The sequence below is a fragment of the Mus caroli genome, chromosome 14 (genome assembly GCF_900094665.2).
Source record: "Mus caroli chromosome 14, CAROLI_EIJ_v1.1, whole genome shotgun sequence".
In the NCBI taxonomy this organism is placed as follows: Eukaryota; Metazoa; Chordata; class Mammalia; order Rodentia; family Muridae; genus Mus; species Mus caroli.
Window position 1 is genome coordinate 47836034 of NC_034583.1, and position 23380 is coordinate 47859413.

Consider the following 23380-nt stretch of genomic DNA (forward strand, 5'->3'; position numbering starts at 1 on the left):
ACTGGAAAGAGAGGCCCATTGGACATGCAAACTTTATATGCCCCACTACAGGGGAATGCCAGGTCCAAAAAGTGGGAGTGGGTGGGTAAGGGAGTGGGGGAGAGGGTATAGGGGACTTTTGGGATAGCATTGGAAATGTAAATGAGGAAAATACCTAATTAAAAATATATATATATTTAAAAAAAGAAACTCAGTCAAGACCCAAACTGACGTGTATTTGCCTTTGTGTCTGCAGGTGAGTAAAGCAGAAGGAATTCTCCTTCTGGTGAAGACAGCCCTGAAAAATGGAGACTCGCCGGGACAACTGCAGAAGATGATGGCCGAATTCTACCGCTTGCTGCCTCACAGGCATCCAGCCTCAGAGGAAGTTAACCTGAGGCTGTTGGCTCAAAAAGAGAACCTTTGTCAGGTATGGCTCTGGAGGAAAGAATTCAGTTTAAAATGTGTGGCTGGGTCATCCCTTTAAAATACAGTGAATTGGGGCTGGAGCGATGGCCCAGTGGTTATGGGCACAGGTGCAGAGCAGCTGAGTTCAGTTCCTGGCACCCACAAGGTGGGTCACAACTGTCTGTAACTCCAGTTCCACGGGACTCAGTGTCCTCCCCTGGTGTCTGTGGGCACCAGTTATGCATGTGGTATACATACATGCATGTGGGCAAATATTCACACAGATAAAACAAAACAAATCTTTAAAAAATAAAATAAAGCTGAGCATGGTGGCACGGCTTTAAACCCAGCATTCAGGAAGCAGAAACAGGCATATCCCTGTGAATTTGAGGCCAGCCTGGTCTACGTAGTGAGTTCAAAGATGGCCAGAACTATGTACAAAGACCCTGTCTCAAAAAAAACAAAGAAAAATATAATAATAATACTGATAATACTAACAATAATATAAAAAATAAGATATATATCGTAAGTAAAGCCAAGTATGGTTATGTACACCTGTAATCCCAGCAGGAATGGGAGGCAGAGGCAGAACGACCAGGGCAGTCTCAACTACATAGCAAGTCTTAAGCCATCCTGGACTGCATGAAGCCCTAACTCAAAAAAGGGGTGGGGGCTGTGCAGGCTGGAGAGATGGCTTGATGGCACTTGTTGCTCTTGCCAAGGACCAGGTTCAGCTCCTAGCACCCACATGGTGGCTCACACCCATCCATAACTCTAATTCCAGGGGATCCATGTCCTCTTCTGACCTCTACCAGTACCAGACATGTGCATGGTCCATATACACACATGCAGGGAAAACATTCATACATATAAAATAAAAGAAATGTATGTCTTTTAAAAAATGTATGCCAGGTGAGGTGGCACACACCTTTAATCCCAGCACTTGGGATGCAGAGGCAGGTGGTCTCCTTGAGATCTAGACCATCCTGGTCTATAAAGTGAGTTCTAGGACAGCCAGGGAAACCCTGTCTCAAAAAAAATAAATAAATACACAAAAGGTGATGCCTGAGCTGGGGTCCAAGACTGAGTAAAAGGAGAGGGTGAGCTGAGCATCAGAGTTTCGTCCTCCTCTGCTTCCTGACAGCAGAGACGATGTGACCAGAGGCTCACAGTCCTGCCACCGCACCTCCGCTGCCATGGTGGACTGTATCCCCCTTGAACCAGGAGCCAAAAGAAGCCTGCCTTCTGAATTAAGTTGCCTTTGTCAGGTATTTTGACACACTAGTGAGAAATTTTAATTGCTACAGTAATGTATATTTCTATTGTGCTATCAGTGAGGCAATTCTTTCTTTCTTTCTATCTATCTACCTATCTACCTATCTATCTACCTATCTATCTATCTATCTATCTATCTATCTATCTATCTATCTTTTATTTATATTGGGGATTTGGCTATGCATCCCAGGCTAACCTTGGACTCCTGGGCTTGAGTAATCCTGCCTCTGTCTCCCAAGTAGCCAGGAAAATTGTGTTGTACCAACCCTCCTGATGTTTAAATCTGTATTTTTACTTTTGAGACATAGTCTTACACTGCAGCTTGGACTGGCCTGTCACTTACTATATAACCTAACCTAACCTTGAACTTAGAACAGTCTTGCTGCCTCCTTTCCCTAGGGCTAAGGTTATAGGTGTGAGCCATCATGCACAGCAATGTGAGCAGCATTTATCCAGTTTAGTATACTGCCAACATAAGATATTAATCAAAAACTGTGTGAAAAAGAAAACTAATTTTTATCTTTTTGGAAAATATTAATTTAAGTTGCCGGGCGTGGTGGCGCACGCCTTTAATCCCAGCACTCGGGAGGCAGAGGCAGGTGGATTTCTGAGTTCGAGGCCAGCCTGGTCTACAGAGTGAGTTCCAGGACAGCCAGGGCTATACAGAGAAACCCTGTCTCGAAAAACCAAAAAAAAAAAAAAATATTAATTTAATATACATCCTAGCTTGGATATGTGGTATCTCTAACATCTCCGGATCATTCCACCCACAGCTGGTAAGAGACATGGTGAATGTTTGTGAAACTAATTTATCCAAACCCAACCCACCATCTCTTGCCAAATACCGTGCTTTGCGATGCAAAATCGAACATGTTGACCAGAACACTGAAGAGTTTTCCAGGGTTAGAAAAGAAGTGTTGCAGAACAATCGAAGGTAAGCGTGAGGCAAGTCTCCTGTAAAAATGCAGTGCTCTTGAGATCCTGTTGGCAAGTCAATCCGGACAGTTAGAGAATGTAATCGTCTACATTCTAACAAGACATCTGCAGTCGATCACAAAGAGAGTTACTTTCTGTGTTTACATAGCCTTGAGGAACTGAGGAGATGGCGCAGTGATCCCAACAACCTGAGCTCCATCCTCAGGATCCCCAGGGTGGAGACAGAGAGCCAACTCCCAGAAGTTGTTCTCTAATCTTCACAGGAGTGCCATGACACCTGTGGGCACATACACACATTTCTACATGCACGTACACACATTCACACATATACCACACACATCACACACACACATCCCACACATCACACACACACATCCCACACATCTCACACATTCCACACACCACACACACACACACACACACACACACACACACACACCAAATCAACAAATGCAATTTTAAAAGTCATTCTTATCCAGGGGAGGAACCTATGCTAACAAGTATATCCCACTCTCCCACCCTGCTTTCTGGGTGACCTGATCTTTTATTGCTTTGATTGATTGATTGATTGATTGATTGATTGATTGATTGATTGATTGTAAACTCCAGATGTTATTCCCCTCCAGGGATTGCATGCATATATGATGTGTGCATGTGAATGTAGGTGCACATATACCACAGCATGCATGTAGCAGTCAGAGGACAATTTTCTGGAGTAGACCCTCTTCTTCACTGTGGGCCCCAGTTTACCTAAAAAGCACTTTACCAGCTGGGCCATCTTGCTACCTTGTAACCTAATCTTGTTGGAGATTAGGCTTAAACTTCCAGAGGCTAAAAGTATAGCTCAGCAAAAGGTGGCCCTGCTTCTTTAGCATGTATAGGGCCTTGGGCTACATCCCAGCGTCACAGGAGCACACACATACACACACACACACAGTGCAAGAACATTACAAAAGAAAGTTTATTCTATTGAAAATGTAAACATACAGTAACATGGGTGTGTGCTCTTCTGACATGTCCATCTGTGGCATGAAAAATGCAGTGAAAACCTTGGGAAACACATTATGATGGTTCGGAGTTTTTATTATGAATATATTTTATTTAAGTGATGTGGGAGTGTGCTATGGCATATGTGTGGAAGCCATAAGACAACTTTGGGAGTCAGATCTCTCCTTCTACCATGTGGGTTTCAGAGATAGAACTCAGATTGCCACATTTGGTGCCTGCCAGCCCTGTGCTGGTCATTTTTGAGTAGGACTTGACACAACCTGTCACTTGTATCTGTAGGGGACTGTCTTGATTGCTCACTGAGCTAGGAAGACTGGGTAGCACTACTCCCTGGTTTGGGATCCTGAATAGTGTAAGAGAGGAAGAATCTAGCTGAGAGAAAGAGTAAACAAGTATGGGTCTGTGCTTTCGTTCTCTTTCCTGGTTCTTGGTTGTGGGTCTGAGTTCTGCCTGTACTTCTCATCAGTAATAGACTGTAGTCGGAATTGTAAACCAAACAAACCCTCTTCTCCCCTAAGGTGCTCTTGGCCAGGGTACTTACAATGGCAACAGAAGTGACACCAGGACAGAAGCCACTAAATATGGGTTGCATTTGCATCTGCAGCCTGTGGTTTGTACAGTTTTTCTTAGCTAAGACTATCTGGTTTGGTTTGGAGACAGGGTCTCATTCTTCAGCCCAGAATGGCCTTGACCTTACTTAGAGAGATCCTCCTGTCTCAACCTCCAGGGGGCTGGGAATATAGGCATGAACACCATGTCCAGCTAAGACAAATGTACTTTGTGAAGGTTTAGAAACCATGTAAAACTACAAAGATATGTCTGCCACCCTCACTGTCACTGCCACAGATAACACAACCACTTAGAGCCCTACCGTGGAGCCTATTTTGTTCACGATTCACCTCGTACATTCTGGTAGATCAGCTCTCTGGATTAAATGCCCTGATCGTTAATCACCTATTTTTCAGATGAGTGAGTTGAGATAGGGTCTTCCTAGATAGCCCAGGCTAGCCTAGAACTTACTATGTAGACCATGCTGGCTTTGAACTTGTGCAATCATCCTACCTGTTTCCCAACTGCTAGGACAAGTGTGCACCACCATGAACAGCTTTGATGGGCATTCATAATTTCTGTATATATATCCCATCCATGACCAATGTCAGGTTACAGTAGGATGCTTCCGACTATGGTGTCCCTCAACAGTGTCCCAATGTCCCATGCCTCCCTGTCTTGGCCAGTCATTCACAGCCATCATGAATCTCCCTCCCATCACATTCTGTCCCTTCAGTTGTCAGCCTCTCTCCAGCTGTGCTGCCACAGCCTTTGATAAGGATGACACCATCCCATCCAGGGTCTGTCTCATCCTCCCTGATGGGTTTTCCTTTCTTACTCACCCCGCCCACTTGGGTTCCTCCAATAGCTCGTTAGGTCATATCATGTGCATTACATCATCATGTGCATTACATCATCATGTGCATTACATCATGCAGTATTGCAGTAAATGTCACCTCAGAAGAGTGGCCTTTCCACCACACTTTTTTTCTGGACCTCATTGGTTTCCTGTTAACAAATAATTTGGTAACTTGTTAATTCTTGCCTCTCTCATTAGAATCTAAACTCCATGAAGCCAAAGACCCTGTTGTCTTAGTTCTAATTCCTGGGGAAATTACACATAATGCACATTATGATTGTGAATGCATAAATGAATGCAGTTCTAACCGTGCTCATAGGGAACCCACTGTAGCTTGACACAGCCCATGGATAGAGTGGTGATAGCACAGTTCATATTGTATATATGAGCTGCTTGATTTCTGTCAACTAGACACAAACTAGAGTTATCTGGGAAGAGAGAACTTCACTGAGGGTCTGCCTCCATAAGACTGACCTGTAGGCAAGTCTCTGGACATTATCTTGAATAATGCTCGGTAGACAGCCCAGCCCACTGTGGACAGTGGTAGCCCTGGACATGTGATCCTGGCCTGTATAAGAAGGCAGGCCATGGGGAGCAAGTCAGTGAGCAGCATTTCTCTGTGGTTTCTGCTTCCGTTCCTACTTCCAGGTTTCATGCCTGCTTGAATTTTGCTTCCCTTCCTTCATCAACATGGACTGTAACCTATAACCGAAAACACACACGCACACACATATACACACACACACACGCACACAACCCTTTCCTCTTGCTTTTGGTCATGGCAGCAACAGAAAGAATGTGTGTGTGTGTGTGTGTGTGTGTGTGTGTGTGTAAGAGAGAGAGACAGAGAGACAGAGAGAGAGAGAGAGAGAGAGAGAGAGAGAATGAGAATGAGAATGAAAATGCATACATTTGCCCAGTGTGCATGTAAGGATCAGAGAATGGTTGGGGGTGGGGGCTTGTTCTTCTCCTTTTTACCACATGGCTCCCAAGACTTAGTGGCAGACTTAGCAGCAAGCACCTTTAACTACTGAACCACAGACAGCTGAGTTTTCTTGAGATTTCTCCTATTAATTTTTTATTTTTGATTTATTTATTTATTTATGGAGATGATTAATCTCCAATTAATTAATTGATTTTTCTTTTTCTTCTAATTGTGTGACCTCAGTGTTTTTCTCCTAATTCCTCCAGTGAACAACCAGTAGATATCTTGCAGATATTTAGAGTTGGCAGAGTGAACGAAGCTACGGAGTTTTTAAGCAAACTGGGCAACGTGCGACTCTTATTCCATGGATCTCCTGTGCGGAACATTCTTGGAATCTTGTCCCGGTAAGAGCCACAGTCTTTACTTTTTAGTTTTCAGACTCACAAACGTTGAAATGTTCCCCTTTCTTGTGTACTTTTGCCTTTGATCCTAAACAATACCATAATAAGTGAACAAACCACATGGGCTTGTCAGTTAAAAGCAGCAAATTTCTAGTCATATGTATGTGATTTAATGGTATCTAATACAGTATGAATGCTATGGAAACTGTTGACACGCAGTGTTGTGTAGAAACTAATGACAAGGGCTGGAGAGGGGGCTCAGTGCTTAAGAGCTTAAGAGTTCAATATCCAGCAACCACACTGTGGCTCACAACCATCTATAATGGGATCTGATGCCTTCTTCTGTCATGCAGATATACAGAGAGTTAGAGTGCTCATATGCATAATTAAATAAATCTAAAAAAAAAAACAATAACAAGAAAATCTGTACATATTCCGTAGAGATGGGGTTTTTTTCCTGAGTATTTTGAATCCATGGTTGGTTGACTATAGGTATGGAGGGCCAGTTGAACTCTGACCTAAAGTTTGTAGACAGTGGATTTCCTGTTGGTCACTGAGTTTGAAGGCTGTGTGGCAGAGTTTCCTTCAGTAAATCACAATCCCCCCTTCTCTTTCAGAGGGCTGCTCTTACCTAAGGTAGCTGAAGACCGAGGTGTACAGAGAACAGATGTTGGAAATCTCGGGAGCGGGATCTACTTCAGCGACTCACTCAGGTTAGTGTCTTCGGTCCCAACCCCCATCGCAGAGGCCTCCTTGCAAACTTCCCTCTCTTTCTTTAGTGAGGAGCTCTTTCACCCACTGAAGCATCACTGAAAGCAGCCATTGCCACTGCATACTGTAAAAGCGTGGCTTCTGCAGTGAACATTTGGGACAATTATGTCTGAAGTCTTAAGTGTTATTCTTTTGCTCAGAGCCTTTGTTTTTTGTATTACTCTTATCTATTTATTTAGTGTGTGGGAGACATGGGCATGCCACAGTGCATTCACGGAGGTCAGATGACAACACGACGGGGTCAGGTCTGTCCTTCTACCTAGTGGAGCCCACAGATCAAACTCAGGTCGTCAGGCTTGGTAGCAGGACCTTTACTCACTGGGCCATCTTGCCAACCCGCCTCAGCTTTTACATGTTTTCTAGCTGCATCTTCTCCAGTGCCCCTCACCCCCTCTACTCTCAGACCCCACCCCACAGGGAAATCTTCTAATAGCACAGATGGGGACCTTAAGGCCACCAGGAGGCGCTAGCCTCAGAACATGCAACTAACATGGGTCACATGGGGAGCAGGCCTTTGCTGTTTTGTTCTTTCTCCAGGACAGCAGTGTTCATTGTTTTCCTGTTGCTGCTATAAAGCACCACAGCCAAGGCAGCTGATAGAAGGAGGAGTTTGTGTGTTTGGGGCTTGTGGTTCCAGGGAGTTAGAGTACCAGATGGTGGAACAGAGGCATGACTTCCAGAGCACTAAGCCGAGGGCTCACATCTTGAACTACAAGCACAGAATAGAGCGGACTAGAAATGGCCTGAGGTTTGAAACTTCAAAACCAGCCCCTAGCACACACCTCCTCCAACAAGGCCTCCACAAACAGTGCTGCTGACTGGGCCAAGTGTTCAAATGCCCAAGACTGTGGAGGATACATCTCATTCAGAGGCCGCATCAGCAGTGCCTGCTGTTGCTGATACTTTCTCTCTGTCTCGTAGGCTTTGTTTTCTTGAGATGGAATCTTACTGTGTAGCTCCAGCTGGCCTAGGACTTGCCATGTAGACCAGGCTGGCCTCAGACTCACAGCAATCTGCCTACCTCTGCTTCCCTGATGCTGGGATTAAAGTTATGCATCACCACATCCATTTCCTAGTTTTTTGTATTTTGTTTTTTTAATTAATAGTGTAGGGGCCACCATGATGGCTCAGCCAGTAAAGGCCTTACAGCTCGTGCCTGGTAACCAGAGTTCAATTCCTAGAATTCAAATAGAGGAGCAAGTTAAGAAGTGACTCTAAAATTGTCCTCTGACCTCTGTAGTCATGCCATGGCACAGGTGTCCACCTACCACACACATACACATACACACACACTCACACTCAAACGCACACAAACATGCACCCATGCACATACACATTAAATACAAAGTAAACATCTTTAGATGGTACCGTGTTTTTCTAGGCACTGTTTTAATTTTACCAAAACTGAAGTCCTCGGTGGCTTTTGGCTGCCGATTCCTAATCTTTGACCTGGTTGACTCTCCATGTGACTTGGGAGAGACTATGAAGATAGGACGTCTCTCTTTCCTTTGGCCAGCACTTACTTGCTTAGCATTTAATCATCTTCATGAGCTTTAGTGCACTCAAATCAGTACAGCTTTCTTAACAACATGGTTTTAAGTGAGGGAAAGGATTCTAGGAGCCAGAGGGGTCGAAAACCCCAGAAGAACATGGCCCACAGAACTAAGCAGGCTCATAGGGGCTCACAGAGACTAAAGCAGCAATCACGGAGCCTGCCCCTGTCTGTGCCAGGTCCTCGGCATACATGCTGTAGCTGTTTAACTTGCGGTATTGATGGGACTCTCTGTTGCCTGCCTCTGGACCTTTTTCCTCCTACTGGGTGGCCTCCCTTCATCCAGCCCTGGTAGGAGGGAATGTGTCTGGTCTTCTTGTAACTTCTTATGCCACGTTCTGCTGATATCCCAGGGAGGCCTGCTCTTTTTTAGAAGGGAGACAGGAAGAGTGATCTGGGGAAGGAGGAAGGTTGGGGCAGAGACTGTGAGGAGAGGAGGGAGGGAGGGAAAACTGGGGTTAGGATATAATCTATTCGAGCAAAAACTGCCTGCAGCTTTGATTTTCCACAAGCTCACACATTTCTGATCTGCTTTTTAAAATGGGATTGTAAAACACAAGAACTATTTTTATGCGGAAAAAGTTTCCTTTTTACTGATTACTCTGGCATTTCTTGCAGCACAATATAGATATTGTTAGTAGCTGACAGAGAACAAAGAACTTTGAGTGCTACTTGCCATAAAGAAGAACACTATATACACCTTTGCCTAATTGTTTGTTTTTATTCTTTGTGAGAGAGGGTCTATCTAGCCCAGGCCCGTTGGGTACTCATTATGTATCCTAGACTAGCCTTGAACATGCTGTGATCCTCCTGCTTCAGCCTTCTATGAGCTAGAGTAACAGGTGTGTGCCCGTAACTGAATTTTTTAAATAAATAAGTATATAATGAACAAATCCTTCTCCTTGATCTCTTCCTTCTTTCATCCCCTCCTTCCCATTCTCTCTTCTTCAATAGGGTTTTACTGTGTAGCTGAGGCTGCCCTTGAACTCATGATCCTTCTGCCTCACTTTCCCAGTACTGGGTTATAGGTACTCACCTACCCAACTTCTCACCACGAAGTTCTAACTTGTATCTTTCAAGTTACTGCAATGGTGGTAAACTCTGGAATGATTTCCCAGAAAGTCTCTCAACAATGCAGGCTGATCATCCGTTGTCTGAAGTACCAGAATTTTTTTTTTCAGATTTGGAATTATGTTTATACATAAAGAGAGATCTTTGGGACCACACGAATCCCAATGTGAAATTCATTTATGTTTCATCTACACCTGATAAATGTAGCTTGGTGGTGATGTTACATGGTATGTTTAGTGTGTGTACCTTGGACTGCTACCATCACAAGGTTAGGGTGCTCAAAGTTTTCAGTTTGGGCCATTTCAGATTTTGATTCACAGTTTTGGGTTAGAGATGCCCAAGCTGTTTCTTATTTATACAATGAAGTGAGGCTGGCTGGTAGCCATTATGACTTGTGTTTATTTGCTTCCTCATGCAGTACAAGCATTAAGTATGCACAGGCAGGAGAGATTGATGGCTCCAGACTCCTGGTCGTCTGTGACGTTGCCCTGGGAAAGTGTGTGAACTTATTCAAGAAGGACTTTTCTTTAACTGAGGCGCCACCGGGCTATGACAGTGTGCATGGAGTTTCGGAAACCACCTCTGTCCCTACAGACTTTCAGGTATTTTATTTGGGGACACACACAGACCCAGGGTTATGGGTCAGTGGTCAAGCCCTCACCTAGCACTTAAAAAAAATCAAACAGTAAACAAGAAAAAAGCCAAAACAGGCAAAATGTGTCCAAGTGTGCAAAGGCCAGCCTCAGAGGCTTGCGTCCATTTCATTAATTATGTGTTCATGGGAGGCATGCCACCATCTTTGCTAATTAGCACATACGAGAGTCTGCTTCTCTGGGAGGTTTTGGCCCATCTTCTCTTCACTTGTTCTCTCCTGTCAATTCCCATTTGCTCTAGGATGATGAATTTGTTGTATATAAAACCAACCAAGTTAAAATGAAATACATTGTTAAATTTTGCACTCCTGGAGACCAAATAAAGGAATTCCATCCTCATGAAAATACTGAAGTAGAGGAGCAAAGGGCTGAGCTCTCCAGTGTTCCAGAGGCTGGAGGTAAGGTGGCTTTTCTCTTTCTTTCTTTCTTTCTTTCTTTCTTTCTTTCTTTCTTTCTTTTTCTTTTCTTTCTTTCTTCCTTTCTTTTTCTGGTTTCTTGAGACAAGGTTTCTCTGTGTAGCCACAGCTGTTCCAGAAACAGACTATGTAGACCCAGATGGCCTTGAACTCAGATATCTGTCTGACTCTGCTTCCTAAGTCCTGGGATTAAAGGTGTGCAGCACTGACCAGCAAGACAAATTTCTCAAGTGCTGCTTTATGAGATAAAAACTGAACTTTTTTCAAAAGCATTTACATTCATGTTTGTTAGTAGCATCTATAACCTTCTATTTCATATTTCTTTTATCTTGAACATATGAAAACCAAAAAGCTTAAGAAAGCTAAGTGATACCCAAATCCAGTGTTTTGTCACCAGCTGTGACAAAGGTGACAAAGGTCTGGTTCTTTAGGATGCCTGAATAATGCAATTCATTCTCTATTCTTTGTTCCTATAGCAAAATACTAGGAATGTTATAAAGAAAAAATGTTTGTAATATTTGCTTGTTTATGTGTGTGTATGAGTGTGTATGCATGCGTGTGGAGGTCAGAAAGCAACTTGCAAGAGTTTTTTTCTTTTCACCTGTGGCCCTAGGGATTCGAACACAGGTCTTTAAACTTGGTGGCAAGAGCTTTAACCAACTGAGCCATCCTGATAGCCTGAGAAAACGTCTGTAAAGTATTTGTTGGCCTATGATCCAAGCACCGAGGAGGCCAAGGCAGAAGGATCTAGAGTTCCAGACGATCTCAAAACAAACCAAAACAGAAAAAAGGGCTTGCCTAGCTTACTATTTCAGAGTTTCAGGAGCCTGATGCTGCCTTCAGTTTGGCTCTGATATGGACCTAAGGTAGATGGTATCACAACAGAACCTTGGGCAAGAAGGAGAGATCACATCATGAGATAGTCAGCCAGGGTACAAGCAAACTCCCACAGGTCCTTATTCATAACTGTCCTGGGAGAGGCTCCACCAGTCAGCCGACTGAAACAGATGCAGAGACCCACAGCCAAACATTGGATGGAGCTTGGGAACTCTCATGGATTGAGGACCCTGAAGTGGATAGGAACTCTACTAAAAAACAAACAGAGTCAGCTAACCTGGACCCTTGGGGCTCTCAGAGACTGAACCACCAACCAAAGAGCATACATGTGCTGGAACTAGTGCCCCTACCCCCACACAAATATAGCAGATATGCAGCTTGGTCTTCATGTAGGTCATGGGTCCCGAACAACTGGAGTGGGGGCTGTCCCTAAAGCTTTTACCTGTCTATAGACTACGTTCCCCTAACTGGGCTGCCTGGTCTATCCTCCGTGCAAGAGAATGTACGTAGCTCTGCAGAGACTTGATGTCCTAGGGTTTTTATTTGAGGGGGGGGGGGATATCCAGGAGAGCCTCTACCCTCTCAGAGGAGAAAGGGAAGGGGGATGGAGAAAGGGGCTGTGGGGGAGGGGGCACTGGGGAGGGCGATAGTGATTGGGATGTAAAGTGAATAAATTAAAGGGAGGGTTCCATCCACCCTTCAACATCATCATCCTGGTGACTAAGCTTCCGACACATGACCCTTTGGGAGATGAACTATGACCCAGCCATAGCACCCATGGAACTAGGCCAGAGTTCAGTAGTACTGTAAAGGTGGGTGGAATAAGCACAAGACACAGCTGTAGTCAAGAGGCTGTGTGTGACTAACTATTGCTCGGCAGGCTATGTCATCTTGGACACTGACCCCTCAGGCAGACATGAGGATGTGTATCCTTGTTTTTAAGTGTTGCTCTAAGGACTGAGTGAGAAAAAGAGAAAGGGTCCCACAAACTGTGATGCACACTAATGTCAAATAGCAGAAAACATAAGCTTCCTGGCAGAAAACAATGGCCCCAGCTCTTAAAATATCACCTAATAAGACAATAACATATCAGAGAGCAGCCATGATGGCACATGCTTATAATCCCAGCACTTAGGAGCCTAGGGAGGACACTTGTCATAAAGTTGAACCTGCCAGGGCTACATAACAAGACCACCTAACAATAAGCCTCCTCCAAAACTAGCATTTGTATTGAAGACTGGTTTTGTTTTTGTGTGTTGCTATTGTGATGCTAGGGACAGCTCCAGGGGTCCAGGTTCTTGTGCCTCCTGAACAAGTACTCTACTACTGGACCATAACCACAGTACTTTTTAATTTTTATCTATTTTTTCCCTGTGTTGAGGATCAAGCAAAAAGCCTCACACGTGCGAGGCTGGTGCTCTGTTACTGAGTTACAGCCCAGCCCCCCCCCCCTTTTTTTTTTTAAATTTTGACACGTTTCTCATGTTGCCCAGGCTGCCCTTGCAGTCACTGTATAATCCCAGCAGACTTTGAACTTTTATTTCTCTTCCCTCAGGCTCATGAACATCTTAGATAACAGGTCTATACTGTCTTAATTAGGGTTCCTACTGCTGTGATGAAACACTGTGACCAAAGTGACTTGGAGACAAAGGGTTTATTTCCTATTAGTCCATCATCAGGAGCAGGGAGGGCAGGAGCTCACACAGGGCAGGAGCCTGGAGGCGGGAGCTGACATGGAGGGGCGCTGCTTCCTGACTTGCTCCTCATGGCTTGCTCAGCCTGCTTTCTTATAGAACCCAGGACATATGTTGAATTATCCATGCAAGTATTTTATTCAGATTTTTTTTGTGACTATATCCATTAGGGAGATGGGTTCACAATTTTCTTTGTTGTTGATAATATAGTTCATGAAAAGAATTTGGTAATATTTTCCCTTTCCTATTTCTATAGGACAGTTTGAGAGGCATTACTATTTGTTTTTCTTTGTAGGTCTGGTGAATTCTGGTGAATTTTTTTTTAGTTATGAGATTTTTTTTAATTACTTTATCATTCTTCTTTTTAGAGATCTGTTTAAATTATTTATCTAATCTTGGTTTGAATTTGGAAAATCAGGGACTAAAGAGATGGCTCAGTGGTTGAGAGCATCAGCTATTCTTCCAGAGGACCCAGGTTCTATTCTAAGTACTCACATGGCCGCTCACAACCACCTATAACTGTAGTCTAGAGGATTCAAAGCTCTTGCTGGCCTCTGCCCCCCAGGAACATAAATGGACAGGCACAGACACACAGACGGACAAAATACCCATACACATAAGATAAAATTTTCTTAAAAATTTGGTAGATTAAGCCGGGCGTGGTGGTGCACGCCTTTAATCCCAGCACTCGGGAGGCAGAGGCAGGCGGATTTCTGAGTTCGAGGCCAGCCTGGTCTACAAAGTGAGTTCCAGGACAGCCAGGGCTATACAGAGAAACCCTGTCTCGAAAAACCAAAAAAAAAAAAAAAAAAAAAATTTTGGTAGATTATATACATCTAGAAATTCATTCATTTCTTTTAGTTTTTTTTTTTTTTCAAATTTAGTGGCATGTATTTTTAAGGTATATCCTAGTGACTCTGAATTCCATTAGTAGTAGACTCATAATGGCTCTTTGATCACTAACTTTATTAATTTGAGTTTTTCTATCTTTCTTCTGGTTAGTTTGTCTATCTTAATAAAGATAGGAAAAATGAAAAGATTCCTTGTTTCCTACCTTATCGCAGTGGGAGAGCACTGTAAGTGTAAGACAGAAGGCTGGATAGATGCCTGAGTGCTCACGAGCCTTGGCTACTCCTCCAGAGGATCTGAATTCAATTCCCAGCATCTACATGGCAGCTCACAGCCATCTGTGACTCCAGTTTCAGAGAACCCTACACGCTCTTCTGGCTTCTGTGGGCTTCAGGAACATACTTGGTGCATAGACATAAATGCAGGCAAAAAAATGCATATAAAATAAAAAAATTTTAAATAATTTAAAATGGAAACAACACAAAGAATCAATGAAACAAAGAATCGGTTCTTTGAAAAGAAATAAGATCCAGGTACTATTTTGATCTCTAACACAAATAAAATAAATAAATAAAACTTTTAAAGGTGATTGTGTGTGCACACTTGTGTAGATCAGAAGATAGCCTGTAATAAGTAGTTCTTCCCTTCCCATATGGGACTTAGGGATCAAGCTCAAGTTACAGGCTTGAGAACAAGTGCCTTTATTCACTAGGCTATCTCTTATAATTTTTAATGAAAAAAGTAGAAATTATTTTGAGAATGCTTTCCTCATTGGATTTACTTTTTATAACTGGGCAGTAAAAATTACACTGGCTCTGAGTGTGGCTCAGTTGGTAGAGTTGAGTGTGGCTCAGTTGGCAGAGTGCTTGCCTTGTGTGCATGAAGCCTCTGGTTCAATCCTCAATGGCCACATCAAAAAGACAAAACAAAAACCAAAGGATAAAACAACAGCTAGATGTGGTGGCACATAGCTCGAATCCCAGCTCTTGTGCTACCGAGACAGGCAGCTTTCCATTTGAGAGTGGTTCAGGCGAGCTACACAGAGAAATCTTATCTTGAACAAAAAGCTCATCAAATACTATGAGTGTAATATTATTTGTCCATCTCTGCTGAAGTATAATGTCTCAATAATAGAGCAAGTAGTAAGGACGCCGACGATGAAGACGGAGCCATGCTTGTTCTGAAGCTGACGTTGTGCTTGTAACTTGCAGATTTCCAGTTACCAGACATCAAGCCCTTCACAAACATTAAAGCCGGCCTTCAGGATGCATCTGCGAATTCTGTTCCCCTCGACAGTGTTCACATTAAGGGAAGAGTAATAGACTTCATAGCCCAGGTGTGTATCTTCTGTAGCTTTATAGCACACAATTAAATGAATTTAAGTCATAAATAAGAAACTGGTTGCAGTTATATCAACTAAATGAAATATATTTGTCACTTGTTTAAGGAATAAATGGCAGGGAAAAAATTGTAATTAAGTACTTAGTAACAACGCATGTTATTTTCCCCAAATATTCTCTCTGTAGTTGATTGACTCCATCATGGAGCTAGCATCTGCAGACATAGAAGACCATTTGTATATTACTCTAAAATCTACTCATTAAACTCATCTTCTCACTTACATTTTTAGCTTATCATGGATTTATTAAGACATGGCCCCATCACAGGGCCAGGAATGTCTGTATTCCCGAAGTTCCCAACCATGTGACACCTGGGAGGCAGCAAAAAAAATTCTTAGCATGACAGGGTTTTTTGACTCCTTCTCTAGTGAGGCACATATAACTGCCAAAGTTTTAATAACTGGGTCCTGTGGCATGAACAGTCCACTGTGGTCGTAGAAAACATGGGCCTCAGAAACCAGGCTGTTTCTGTAGAGGACATCTTGGAACATAAGGGGTTAAACTGTCATGGTGGTTTACATGTGTAATCCCAGCACTTGGGAGGGCAAGGAAGGCAGGAGAACCCAGAGTTCAAGGTCAACTTCCTTAAAGGTTCATGTGGTCCTGTCTCATAAAAGCAAAGCAAAACAAAACAAACACGTTAGGATTCTGAAGTGAATATGTAGAATTCTTTTCATTTGTTGTTCTCATAAATGTTCCGTGTCATTTTATCAATTACATGAGGGTTTTTTTTTCCCTCCTCTTGCAGGTCATTGTTTTTCAGACATACACGAATCAAAGCCACGTGCCTATTGAGGCAAAATATATCTTCCCATTGGATGACAAAGCAGCCGTGTGTGGCTTCGAGGCGTTCATCAATGGGAAGCACATCGTGGGAGAGGTAAGGAGGAAGGGCTTGGAGTCCTCGGCTATGCAAACTGCCATTACCCTAGTACATCCGACCTCCACTGACAGGTCCTCCATAGCCAACCGCTGCCTCTCCCTGATGTACAGACCTCATCAGACCTCACACAGTCGCCCTCCATCTACGGCTCCCCCTCCAGTCCTCTCCGTTTTTGTCCAAAGTCTATGTTTAGGCAATTTAAACATAGAAAGTTACTTCCTTTTGTCTTTCTTTTCACAGATTTTTTGTTGTGTTTTTATTTGTGTGCACATGCATGCATGCATGCATGCACATAAAGCCACAGCCTGTGTGTGAAGGTCAGAGGACAGCTTCAGGAGTCATATGTGGATCTCTGGGACCAAATTGACACCATTAGGCTCGATGGCACATGCTTTTACCTACTGAGCCATCTCACTGGCCACGAAGGAAGTTATTTCGGTGTCTGAGGTTTCAGAGACAAAGGAGGGCACAGTGACATAGCCCTGCCATACTAGTGCTCAGGAGGCTACGGCAGAGGCAGGCATATTTCTGAGTTTGAGGACAGCCTGGTCTACAAAGTGAGTTCCAGGACAGCCAGGGCTATACAGAGAAACCCTGTCTTGAAAAACCCAAAAAACAAACAAAAAAACCCATGCAGTACCTCATCCAGCCTCATACATAGCTCTTAAATAAGTTTGCAAAATGTATCCTGCCTCACTGAAGTGAACTCTCTGACGAAAAAAAAAAAAAAAAAACATAAAAGAAAAAACCCTACCCAATAAGATAATAGAGGCTGGCTGTGAAGCCACAGGTATAGTGCACTCACTCAACATCCACAGCCCCCAACTTGACCCTACAGCCTGGCCTGCAGTTGCAGTTATAACTCATAACTGATTAATTTTAAAATAGACTTTGGAGATGAAGAACAGTTCAGTGGTCAAAAGCATTTGCTGCTCTTGCAAAGGACTCTGGTTCAGTTCCCAGCACCCACCTGGAAGCTCACAACTGTCTTCAACTCCAGTCCAAGGCATCCAACTCCCTCTTCTGGCTGGATAGACATACATGCAGGCAAATTACTCCTTCATATAAAATAGAAATACAAATTTTAAAAGAAATTACAGTTTAATAAATTGGATTGGTAAAGAATAATAAGGAGCTGATGTAATAGTACACAACTTTAGTCCTAGCATTCAGGAGGCAGGAGCAGACAGATCTCTGTGAGTTCGAGGCCAGCCTGTCGTACACAGTGAGCTCCAGGTCTACCAAGGCTACATAGTAAAACCCTGTCTCAACAACAACAACAATAATGAGAGGAGTAATCACTACTTTAAAAATAATAAATGAAATAAAACATTTTTGTTGTGTCTAACATTAAGTCCCCAACTTTTCATTTTCAACTGCTGACTTGTGTCTGGTCCTAGCAGAGGAGGAGCCTCTCTAGTCAGCCTTTTCAGTCCGGATTTTTACTTGGCAGGACACTTTGGTGATCCTCTTATGTAAAGTTTTGCTCATCTAAACTTAATTTCCTGGCTTTTTCTGGGATTTAGTAAATACTGGTGTCATTTCCCTAATCAAAGTCTGAAGTCGCTCTTCCTATAACGAGCAGTTTAAAAATCTTTCCCAAAGTTGAGCATGGCACCTCACCTGCCATCTCTGCAGGAGGGATTGTTGCAAGCTCAAGGCCAGCCTGGGGTACATGGTGAGTTCCAGGCCAGTCTAGGACAGAGTGAGACCTGGCCTCAAAAAATCAAAACCAACATAATCATCATGATAATTGTCTTTTTCAGATAAAGGAAAAGGAAGTGGCCCGGCAGGAATACCGAGAGGCCGTCAGCCAAGGCCATGGTGCTTACTTGATGGACCAGGACACTCCGGTACAGCTTGTCACTCATCCTGTAGCCCGTGCATTATGGGAAATGATTTGCAATATGAATCCATAATAGAAGCCAAGATTATTTACAGTACCCTGGGCTTATGAGATTTCTCTTAAATGTCACACATGGCGGCATACACCATAATCTCAGCCCTTGAGAGGTAGAGGCAGGAGAATTGCTGCAAGAGGCCCACCTGTTGTTCTACACAGTGAGCTCTATGCTGTCAGACCTTCCTAGCAAGACTTTGTCTCAAACACACGAATGAAAACCCCCTTAGGAGTACAGGAGGCCAAGCCAGCCATACCCATGTGCGTTGTCTAAAGGAGGAAATGAAGTCGCTGTTGTGTGAAGCAGAAGAGCTGGTACTGCCACCAGGCACTCAGCTGCCAGACTGATAAGAGAACACACACAATGGGAGTAGACAGTCTTCCGCTGTAAAATGTCTTTTTCCCATGCTCTGGTCATGGCCCAGTCCTCAGGTCAGTCAACGGGGTCTGCAAGAGAGAGAGAGAGAGAGTGGGGACTGAGGGGCAAGAGACACAAAGAATGGAAACAAATAGTCTCTTTTATTGGAAGGCAGCTATAGGTATATGTGCACTCGCTGAGAAGTGCAGCTGGAGACACTTAACCACAGGTCCAGGATGGATAGGAGAAAAACAAAATGTTATCACTGTGTTCAGCTGAGGTGGGCTTCTTGCAAAAACATCATGGTAGGAAAACAAGTCTCTCATCAGGGTGGAAAAGTACCACCTGTAAATAAATAGCCCAAGATGGCTGCAGAGATGATAACTGCTTTCTGCTAGGAGTTGGCTCCCAACATTCCCAGAACTAATCTCACCTATCAGTAGGTCCACCTTTCACCAAGTCGTAACACAGAAGGGATCCCTGTAAGGTCTTTCAGAAACCTGGAGTTTGGTTGAAGGAAGAATATATTAGTGCGGATCTAAGGGATCACTTGCTTTAATTGTTTACACTTAGTGTGTGCACACACACACCATATTATGCATGTAGAAGTCAAAGCACAACTTCCCAGAGTTGATTCTCTCCTTCTAGCTGTGGGTCCAGGAAACCGAACTCAGGTCGTCAGCCTGGTAGCTTGTGCCTTTACCTGCTGAGCCATCTCATCGGCCCATTCCTCGGCTCCTATCCACACACTTAAAGGATTGGCACTATGAATTTTAATAATTTCCCCTTCATTGTTTTTGTTCCTTTCTACAGATAGATATACTTAATATCAGAAGCAAGTAATTTAAGGCTGGTGAGATAGCTTAGCAGGTAAAGGCTTGATATCCTGAGTTGGATCCCCAAAACCCATGTAAAGGTAGCATGAGAAAATGGATTTCACAAAGTTATCCTCTGACCGCCACATGCATACATGGAAGGCAATGCTCATAGTCACATATATATCCATGCTCACACATGCTTACATTCACACACATTGCATGCCCACACCCACACACCTCATACTGGTACATTATGCACACACATATATACCTCCTACACACTCATGCTTCACGCATACACACACTCAATAGGTTTAAAAACCAACAGAATAGTAATAACACTTAAGCCTAAGTTAATCATTGATTGTCTACTCTTCTAATCCACATTGCTAAATTTTCATCAGAGAGGAAAAATGGCCAGTGTAGTTGGAGATTTGAGATGAGCTCTGTACATTGCAGGAAGGAGGTAGATCTAGATATTCTAGATATATCTAGAACTGGGCTCATAATGTTACAGAATTAACATGCCTTCCCCCCAGTGAGAAATCAGTCCAGCATTAGACATAAGTAAGGAAGAACTCTTCAGTAATGTGCACAACTGGCTCTGGCTAATGCACAAAAGGGAGCCAGCCCGGAACAGAAGCCCATATCGGCTCATGTACTTTCACAGAGTCAGAAATTCCAAGGTTTGCTTGTTAGGACAAATGGGGATATTTGCAATGGGAAAATACTGTCTTTAGGCTGCTTCCCCCAGGCAGCCACTAACCAGGGTTGTCCTGTTGGCCTGGCAGAATTACGCTCTACCTGATAATAAGAGGGCCAGGGGTGCTGCTTTAGCTAAGTTCTACTTTGTGGGACTTCATATTTCCTGAGCAGTCTTAGTAGATGGTTGATGAGTCCATTTGTTAGCCTCAGTCTTTCCTGTGTCAGTGGCTCAGGCAGCAGAGGGCTGACCTGAAGCTCTGGACTGTGATAGCAACATACCTGTGACTCTCAGCACTCATGAAACAGAAGCAGAGGGATCAGAAGTTCAAGGTCATCTTTGCCTATACAGTGAGAGTGAGGCAAGTCCTGGATATATGAGACTCTGAAAGGAGGGAAGGGAAGAAGGGAGGAGAAGAGGGGTGTCTTAGTCAGGGTTTTTATTCCTGCACAAACATCATGACCAAGAAGCAAGCTGGGGAGGAAAGGGTTTATTTGGCTTACACTTCCATATTGCTGTTCATCACCAAAGGAAGTCAGGACTGGAACTCAAGCAGGTCAGGGAGCAGGGGCTGATGCAGAGGCCATGGAAGGGATGTTCTTTATTGGCTTGCCTCCCCTGGCTTGCTCAGCCTGCTCTCTTATAGAACCAAGACTACCAGCCCAGGGATGGTCCCACCCACAAGGGGCCTTTCCCCCTTGATCACTAATTGAGAAAATNCCTTACAGNTGNATCTCATGGAGGCATTTCCTCAACTGAAGCTCCTTTCTCTGTGNTAACTCNNGCTGTGTCAAGTTGACACAAAACTAGCCAGTACAAGGGGGAAGGGAGAGGAATGAAAGATGTGTTTCTGTCTTAGCTGCTCATTAGATTGCCAGCTTCTACAAAAATTATCAATATTCCATTCAAAGAATGTTAAGTACTTTTAAAGTACAATTTTAAATTTAAATGTAAGGGTTTTTAATGAGTAGATTAAGCATAGTACAAGTTTAGAGAATGCTGCTTTCTACAGCCATTGGGGAGCTAGTGCCAACTGTCATTAAGACCAGAGAAGTCACAGGTCCTTCCAGGAAGGGTTGCATAGAGACACTCATGTGCTACAGTGTTTGCACCTGCAGGGTGGAGTCCCTCGAGCAACTTTCTCAGTGGCCAGCCTCTTCTCTTGCCTCTCTCAGATATCACTCTGTCCCCATTACTAAGGAATTGTTCCTGAGTTCCCCTTCACACTAGTAATGGTATATCACCATTTTCTTGGGAAGAACTTGACTGATTGTCATTGATCACTTTGGTAATACAAGGGATTAACTAGCAAAAAGTGGACATGCTTCTGAGCAGCTGTTTGTATTTCAGGATGTTTTCACTGTAAGTGTTGGAAACTTACCCCCTCGGGCTAAAGTTCTCATCAAAATCACCTACATCACAGAACTCAGCATCCAAAGTCCTGTGGCCATCTTCTTCATCCCTGGCACTGTAGCACCCTGGCAACAGGACAAGGCGTTGAATGAGAACCTTCAGGTGGGTGTGCTTAACATGAGATTTGATGGAAGCCAGGTGGCGCATGCCTTTAGTCCCAGCACTTGGGAGGCTGCGGTGGGCAGACCTCTGAGTTCAAGGCCAGCCTGGACTACGTAGTGAGTTCCAGGACAGCCAGGGCACCATAGTAAGACTTTGTCCCAAAAAAACGAAAAGTAAAATAAAGGGAAGGATGCTGGAGAGATGGCTCAGTGGTTAAGAGCACTCACTGCTCTTGCAGAGGGCCAACACCCTCCAATTCCAGCTTCAGAAGATTCAGCGCCCACTTCTGGCTGCTCAGGGACTGCACACAAGCACCTAGTACATACATACATGCATGTAAAACATCCATACACATAAAGTTTAAAAAATAAAGAAATCTTTATGGTAATTGTCAGAGGTGTCCCTGAGATCATTGAATTTTAGAAGTTAATGTCATCTCCTGGCCCAATGCTGTGTGTCTCACTATTCACATACACTTTTCTTCTAACAGGATACAGTGGAGACAATTCGTATAAAGGAAATTGGAGCAGAGCAAAGGTTAGTGCCTAAAATATAAATCCTGTGGATTAACCTCTCCAATGGGCCTTGGCTTTATAGCTTAACTTCTCGTTTGCAATTGTTAGAAATGCTGGAGTATAGTTCGGTGCTAGAAAGCTTACTTGTAGCTCTGGCTTTGATTCTCAGGGCTGCAAAGAAGGAAGATTGCTTGAAACAACTGCAAGTGGAGATTTAAGACCTTGTACTAATATGACCTCTTCATTGTCCATAGCTTCTCCCTGGCTATGTCCATTGAGATGCCCTACATGATTGAATTCATTTCCAGTGACACACATGAACTGAGACAAAAGGTCAGTGAATCACTTGCTTTCTGAAGAGCTCTTAGCTTCCCATTGATTTTATTGTATCAAAAATATGTGCACATGGTATAAAGGTATAATATATATATAATATATAATAATGTATAATGCACACCACTTGGGGAGCAGCCATTTGGCTGAGTCACCTACAACTTCACAGTTATTCATCCTCCTAAGACATTAACAGCTTTCTGTGTTGCTGCTCCCAGTCTGCTTGTGGCCTCACCTTGATTCTCTTCATTGTGAGATCTTAGTTTTCCTCAGCAGTGGAAGTCAGTGCCTGGGTTTAACTGTTTGAGAACAAGTCCTCCTCACTGGCTACCATCCTCACAATTAGTCCCACAACTCTGTGGCTTAAAACATCAAGCAGTTTTTATTCTCAGGTTGATGTGGCTTGGTTGGGACAAGATGGTCTAGGACCACCTGGTCGCACAGGGCTCCTGGCCTGCATCAGTTTGTATGGTCACTGTGCTTGGATAGCCCAGGACCCTCAGGTAGTGAGATATTTAGTTTCTTTAAAACAAAGAAATATTGTAAGAGGAGGTTTTTGTTTTAATCCCAGGTGTGTGATATGGGGCTGTTTGATACTGTCCACAGCAGCTGACTATGTTTGCCTCATGCTCTAGCAAGAGCATGGTTTTGCCAGTGACAGGTAGTTTCTGAGATTATGTGACATTTGGAATTCTGGGGACTTTTCAGAGGGGATATAAATGCTAGGGCCCCGAGAGGTTTGGGTTGTTGGCTGTAGGTTGTTGGCTGTAGG

At 43.6% G+C, this 23380-nt stretch overlaps 1 protein-coding gene and 1 long non-coding RNA gene across 2 annotated transcripts in view; one reads left to right on the forward strand and one right to left on the reverse strand.

The window, feature by feature from the left end:
- Nucleotides 1-23380, forward strand: part of Parp4 (poly(ADP-ribose) polymerase family member 4) — an 86963-nt gene that overhangs the window by 20271 nt on the left and 43312 nt on the right. Inside the window, exons 9-20 of the mRNA XM_029469183.1 lie at nucleotides 236-409; nucleotides 2436-2596; nucleotides 6206-6343; nucleotides 6958-7053; nucleotides 10153-10336; nucleotides 10629-10785; nucleotides 15395-15519; nucleotides 16332-16463; nucleotides 18233-18319; nucleotides 21596-21760; nucleotides 22251-22297; nucleotides 22530-22608. Of these exons, the coding sequence (XP_029325043.1) occupies nucleotides 236-409; nucleotides 2436-2596; nucleotides 6206-6343; nucleotides 6958-7053; nucleotides 10153-10336; nucleotides 10629-10785; nucleotides 15395-15519; nucleotides 16332-16463; nucleotides 18233-18319; nucleotides 21596-21760; nucleotides 22251-22297; nucleotides 22530-22608 (1545 nt within the window). The remainder of the gene's footprint in view (nucleotides 1-235; nucleotides 410-2435; nucleotides 2597-6205; nucleotides 6344-6957; nucleotides 7054-10152; nucleotides 10337-10628; nucleotides 10786-15394; nucleotides 15520-16331; nucleotides 16464-18232; nucleotides 18320-21595; nucleotides 21761-22250; nucleotides 22298-22529; nucleotides 22609-23380) is intronic.
- LOC115029244 overlaps nucleotides 15395-23380 on the reverse strand; it is a 13103-nt gene continuing 5117 nt past the window's right edge. The window contains exons 2-5 of the long non-coding RNA XR_003834816.1: nucleotides 21627-21723; nucleotides 19158-19224; nucleotides 18624-18813; nucleotides 15395-15536 (exon numbers count right to left, since the gene is read on the reverse strand). This is a non-coding gene — a long non-coding RNA (uncharacterized LOC115029244). The remainder of the gene's footprint in view (nucleotides 15537-18623; nucleotides 18814-19157; nucleotides 19225-21626; nucleotides 21724-23380) is intronic.